General features: G+C 47.4%; 1 protein-coding gene across 1 annotated transcript in view; it reads left to right on the top strand.

The window, feature by feature from the left end:
• The window catches only part of SPOCK1 (SPARC/osteonectin, cwcv and kazal like domains proteoglycan 1), a 479,285-nt gene that overhangs the window by 353,149 nt on the left and 119,614 nt on the right, over positions 1 to 6,522 (top strand). The window contains exon 4 of the mRNA XM_011362367.2: positions 3,984 to 4,110. Within this exon, the coding sequence (XP_011360669.1) occupies positions 3,984 to 4,110 (127 nt within the window). The remainder of the gene's footprint in view (positions 1 to 3,983; positions 4,111 to 6,522) is intronic.

Here is a 6,522-nt window from a genome sequence, read left to right as displayed (position 1 = left end):
TGTTTGAGCTGGGCCTTGCAGAAAGACTCATGAGGCAGAGAAGAGTGGAGGATAAAGGGGAGAAATGTGGATAGGAATGAAAATGTGTCAGATGGAAGAAAAACCCACATGATGGCACAGAGGTACAGATATCCTTGGTGAGCTCTGGGAAACAGCAAAGGTGGCTGGAGCAAAAGGACATGATGGTGGTAGTCAGTGTGTGTGTGTGTGTGTGTGTGAGAGAGAGAGAGAGAGAGCAAGAGAGAGAGAGAGAGAGAGAGAGAGAGAGAGAGAGAGAGAGAGAGAGAGAGAGAAGCAAGCAGTGACCCTGTGAAGTTACGTTTGGTCACTTTAACACCAAAACTAGGAGTTTAGACTATGCCCTAGGAGGTAGGGAGAAGATGGAGGTTTTATGCATGGGAGTCATATCATCAAATTTCTACTCAAGAATCATCACTCCGCTTCAAAACCATAAATGCTGGTTATTTTGGTAGACTTAGAAAAGAAAGATTGAACATAAACAGTAGAGCCAAATAGAATAAGAAATACCTAGTGATCTCTTTTCTCCACCTTGGAGTGCTTGTGGGTTGGGATTTTCTGTGTGGTGCTGTCAATAGGGTAGGAGGCATGGCTGCCCCAAGGACTAGCCATGCTGGGGTAGAGTTAGGGCTTTGTGGCCAATGGAAATGATGGCAGAACCTGCCTCCCCAGACTAAATTGCTTGTGTCAACCCAGTTGATGAATGTCTGTGACATTGGGAATAGCAATCCCATCAAGATACCTTTATCGTATTTCACTCTTCATTGACTCAAGAAGTGAAATATTTTAGAGTCAGAAAGCTTAGTCCCTTGCCTCGATTGGGTTGGTTATTTTTTATGATTTGCACTGAATAGTGGAGGTTGAAATATACCCGAAATAACCAGGGAAGTTATGCTTCTTGGGCTTACATATACTTTTACATAACTTCCTATAACTTGGTCTGTGGGCAGAGGCCACAGTTTTGGGCATAACCTCCACTAGGGTCCTAGTGAGGTAAGGAACACCTGGGTTTGCCCCAGTATAACAGTTACACTTGTCATTCGAATGGGAAAAAATCAGAATAGCTTGGCTTTTGTACTTCTAGTCCCCAAGGCCTCCTAAGAGGGGTCAAATGTGCTTCCTCCTGGACATAATCCATGACCGCCTGACATTGGGTATGGGAGCTCGCTCCTCTGCACATGTAGAGCCTGGAACAGGGGCTTTGTTTATGAAAATAGAGATGCCAAAATAGGAAATTAAAATGTCATTTCCAGAATAACTTCAATCTGACAAATATACATGAAGTTAACTGTAAGTCACTTCTCGTCTATGTCTCTGATTCCTCATTTATAGAATAAAGTTGTTGAACTAGATTAGGTTTAATGTATTTTCTGGTTATGACAATCTGTGGTTTTATGATTAACTGCGGTGTAACCAATGCAGTGGTTGGCACACAGGGATTCACCTATGTACCCAACAGGGACATATTGAGCGTCCATGATGCACCAGGCCCACCAGTAAGCCCTGGCCAACCTCACTTCCTCGCCCCCTCTTAATGAACTTAATTTAACAGGGAAATTTAGGTCCGGAGACAGGGATGACCTTTCATTAACTGGCGTTTAATAGCTGGTTCCATCTTGTCTCCAAGCTGTTGGCTCAGTGTTCATTTCTCCCTCCTCTGCCTTTAGCTAAGCTCCTTCAGGCTTCTTTTCTCTGGGGTATCTCTGCACACGGTTATGTCTGCTCCAGCAAAGCTGCCCACTCTATGGACTTTATAGCCCCTTCTTGGGAACTCATAATAAGAGTTGCTTCAGCCATGGGCATGCACGCTAGAGAATGACCCATGAGAGAGGCTGCAAGACACCAGAACTTCTGTCTGTATTTGCTGATTCATTATCAGTGTTAGACAACGTGCTGTGCGAATGATGATAAATGTTTGGCGTTCTGCTGCATGGAGTCCCATCACCCCCCGCTTTTTTGTCGGTAGTCCAGAACAAACCTTGAAAGTGTAAAGTGTGTTTGGCAAAGGATAACAGGAGACCTCATATCCATGTGATTTAGAAATGCAAATAATAGGTGTTTTTATTCCAGACAGAGAGGCAAGGACAAGGTGAGTAGCTGCTATGGAGGCAGGGAGGCATTGTAGAGAGTACCAATGATAAACATGTAGGTGACCGCAGAGAATTTTCAAGCTAGCAATCTAGGTGGGACTGAGATGGGCCGAAGAAGAGAGACCCATCCCAGGCCACACTGCAGCTATGCGGAGGCCATCCCAGGCCTAGCTAGTCACCGTCTTCGTGACTTCGGGAGAGGCTTTTCCCCAGTTTGGGCTTTAGTTTCCCTCATTAGTAAAATGAAAAATCTGGATTAGATGATGTCAGGGGACCCAGGTAGGACTTCCTTTTCTGGTTTATTGGTCAGATAGGTTCAGCCCTATGGCCCGCCCAGCCTGGGATCCCCAGGGGTCCCAAAGATTGTGTTGTGTGGGTGCATGATCTTTCTGGATGCCATCATCAAAGATAGTTCCCCAAACATACCTTCCTCCTCTTACTGCACACCCCGCCCCCTCTCCCCACGACCGCCACTCCAAATCACTGGGGCAGGTTTAAGGTAGGATCAGAACCAAGCTGGCGGGTGCTCTTCCTTTTCTTTTTTTAGAAGTAATTCTAACCCCTGTAGAGCTAAATGTTTATTCCCCACCCGGTAGAAAAGATTTCCCTCTTGTGGCCCCTTGAATTCTTCTGGAGAATTAAATGCCATTCCAAACTTAAGGCCTTCAATTAAGTTACCTTTCTGTGGAATGGTAATTTCATCCTCTACACCCCCATTTATTGAGGCAAATAATAATTATAACAACAGCTACCATTTTTATTGCTTCCTATTTTCCAGGCATTCTACTGAGTACTTTACACACTTCAGCTCATTTAATTCTCATAGCATTCACTTGAAGTAGGTTCTATTTTCCCCATTTTACAGATGAGGAAACTGAGACTTACAGGATTAACAATCCTGCCAAGATCACACCGCGGGTGAGTGGCAGAGTTGAGATTTGAACTTACATTTTCTGACTACAGAGCCCAGACATTAACCACCATGCAGGACTGCCTGTGCAGTAATTCACAGGTGCAGCGATTGCCTGATTGATGGGCAGGCTAGAGGAACTTGTCTTCTCTGGGGAGCACAGCCCCATGGCCGTGAGAGTCACTCCCAGTGGTTTGTTAGGAGAGCAATTTCGACTAAGAGAAAGGGTGGCAGTAACTGCGGGCTTTTCTTTCAGTGGTTTGTGATATGGGGATGGGGTTTCTTCCGTGGACATAAGGCATCCTAATAGTACCATTTATCATTATGACAAAGGTTAGGATGGGGAGGAACAGGAACTGAAATAAAAGAGTAGAATTCTGATTATTTTAGCAGTTGAAAGTGACATCACCTCAGAGCCTCTATCAAATGGCAAATTGGAAGCTGGACTGAAATTGCTTTAAAATGTATCCAGAGATCGTTTTCCACAGCTGTGATAAAGTCATTCGGTTGTGTTTGGAGATGCGTTTCTATCTAAAATGCTTGCTGAGTCATCGGTGCGCCATCCACTTGGAAGGCTGCTGGTCAGCCCGGGAGGAGCCTGAGGCTCTGGGTGCTGTGTCTGGGCACCTGGGATATGTCACGCCCTGCACGGGGTGGCGGGGGGCTGGGTAAGTGGATGGAGACACACCCCTTTGTCGTTTTTTAATGCATCATGCATGTCTTTTCACGTCAAGAAGTGATGTTTTACAACATTTTTAACAGCCACATCGCGTTCCTCGGTCTGTCTGGAGGATGGGACCTGGCTTTTGGAATGGTCCTGCTCCCTCTAGTGAGTCGGAACAAATGGGACTGCTGGCTCTTCGACCAGCCCTTTTGTTTATTTGGCCTCCGCCCAGGTAATCTGGGGAAGAGCCCCTTGAGGACTGGAGCTTTAGTTAACTTATTTCCTCTTTTTCCAATCTCAGGCAAAAGAAGGGGAATGTGGCCCACAAACACTGGGTTGGACCTTCGAATCTGGTCAAGTGCAAGCCCTGCCCTGTGGCACAGTCAGCCATGGTCTGCGGCTCCGATGGCCACACCTACACATCCAAGGTCAGTCACCTTTGTCTTCTTTGTCATCAACAATACTCCATGTCTGCTCATTCTGACAAGTCTCAGTGTCCAAACTGGCACAGCTGTGTGAATCTCAGTGGGCTTTGGGCCTTGCCCTGGAGAAGCTGCCACATGAGCAGACTCTCTCACCAAAGAGACAAGCGAGATAAAATATTACCTCCCATGTCCTGGAGTGATCAAGGGCTGAGGGGAGAGGGTGAGTCTGAGAGTGGCATGTGACCCTGAAGTTAATCTAGGGGAGCTTCCTGGAGAAGGTGAGGTAGCAGGCTGTTCCAAAGATGTGCGTCACACAGCTCGGCTAATGGGGAGCAAGGCGTGAGGGGGCCCAGGATGCTGCCTTGCGGTGATGTGGCGAAGAAAGGAGTGTGATGTCAGCACGCGTTCCAGCTACATTTGCTGTACGTCTAGCATGCTAGCACTGCGCTGGTCCCTGGGCCTACAGGGGGCCTCAAGGTCTTACAGTCTCATGGGGGTGCAAGTATGGTGCCAGGTCATTTTAACTCAAAGCTATGAAAAGAAAATGGCTTCATAGAAGAGGGGACTAGGGATCAAGTGGGTCTATTCATCCATATGGGAAGGACAGGAAGAGTCTCACAGAGGAGGGGCATTTTGTCTGGGTTGTAGTAATAAGATTTACAGGCGGGGAGGCAGGAGTCATCAGCGTGGAGAAAGGAGGGAGGAGGTGATAATTTGTTCTTGGAACTTCAGACACTCTTTTCAGGATAAAGTTGTCCATTTGTGTGTACTCATCGGGTATATCGCTTCTTACTGGCATAATGAATTAAGGAAAGGGAAACCAGAGACTTGACCAGAGTTTGCTGTTTCATTGTCATACTCAACAAGTAGAAATCAGCTCCCCCTTAGCACCCAACACTGTGCCGGGCGGGAAGGAGCTGGCGTGTGGGAGTCTGGAGTTTTCTGTGAGACAAAGGTGGTGGGCAGGGAGCGGGGCTCTGGCCCTCTCCTCTCCTCCAGCCCCGGCGACACCACTTTCCTTTGTCCTCCTGTTTTCCTATCTATGGTTTACTTGCATAACGGAGTCTGCGGTTGCTATAGGAGATGTCACCTCTGGCCACACTACCATGTGGTTCTCGGGCTCAGGGACTCAGGCCTTCCTGCTGGATCCCCTCTCCTTCCCTGCCCCACTGCACACACAGCCGACAGCTTCTCTTCTCTGTGATCCGTCACCGCACCGTCATTCACCCGGAGATTCCACAGGCCTGGGAGCACCTTCGCTGCCTGCTGCCCTCAGAGGCTTATTCGGGGTATGGTGAGGCTCTGCCATGCTTTCCTACTGATTGATTTTGTGTTGCACAGGTCATATATTTCATTCCCTCAAAATAGAGTTTAACCCGCTCAGATTTTCACCTTTTTCTAACAAAAGGGAGTATATTGAACAAAGCAGGCAGCCAGAAGGTATGTCTCGCTTGTACCCAGGACCTCAATATCATAATTCCTGCTGGAATAGTTTCTTTGTTCTTTCAAAAAGTATCATTTGAGCCCTTCTTATGTGCAGGCTCTGTGCAGGGGCTGGCGAAACTTAGAGTGGAAATTGAAAAAAAAGTCAGCTTTTCTCCATGGCCAGAGTCAGTAATCCTTACCTCCCAACCTACCCTGTTAGTTGTGGCTTCTCTGCCCAAGGCCACAGCCTACACCCTGGCAAAAAGTCCAGCCCCACTCTGCTCAGCAGCTCCCTTCTCCCTGTCCCTTTCCCTCCTCTCCCTGACCTCCCTGGGATGGAATTGCAGTTGGAAAAAGTTCTTAGTAACAGGGCTTGCTTCCAATCGCTCGAATATGTCTGGAATAGTGGATTTATAGGAGGCATTGGTGAATCAGTTCCGTCCTTGACTCCCAAAGGCAGCTCAGGCCATCCTTGCCTTTCACTTAAAGCCTAGTTCCTAGGTGTATGCACAGTTGCCTGGAGATTCTGTTAAAAGGCAGATATAGCAGGTCTGACAATGGGCCTGAGATTCTGCATTTCTAACGAGTCCCAGGTGATGTCCACAGACTACACAGGTGAGCAAGGACTTCGGTTTTCATGAGATCCTTCTAACAGATCTCTGTATCCCCAGTCTGCCCTTTCGCCTGCTCCACAGTCCATTTCCACGTGACAGAAGGTGGGCGTAATTCTGTAATAAAAGTCTGTTCCTGTGTCTCTCCCTCCTAAAATGCCCGGATAGCTTTCCTCTTGCCACTGGAACTAAGCTCAGACTCTTTCTTAACTAACAAAGCCCTTTAGAGACTGTCGCCTTTCTACTCCATAATTACTTATCAGAGAGAAATACTTCATTCATTTGTTCAGCAGCTGTGTAGCGAACACTTACCCTTGTTCTACACAGAACACGGCGAGCGGCAGTGGAAAGAAAACAGACACCATTGGAGGTTACAGCG

This window comes from Pteropus vampyrus, unplaced genomic scaffold (assembly GCF_000151845.1).
Source record: "Pteropus vampyrus isolate Shadow unplaced genomic scaffold, Pvam_2.0 Scaffold74, whole genome shotgun sequence".
Taxonomy (NCBI): Eukaryota; Metazoa; Chordata; class Mammalia; order Chiroptera; family Pteropodidae; genus Pteropus; species Pteropus vampyrus.
This window is presented reverse-complemented; position numbering and strand designations above follow the sequence as displayed.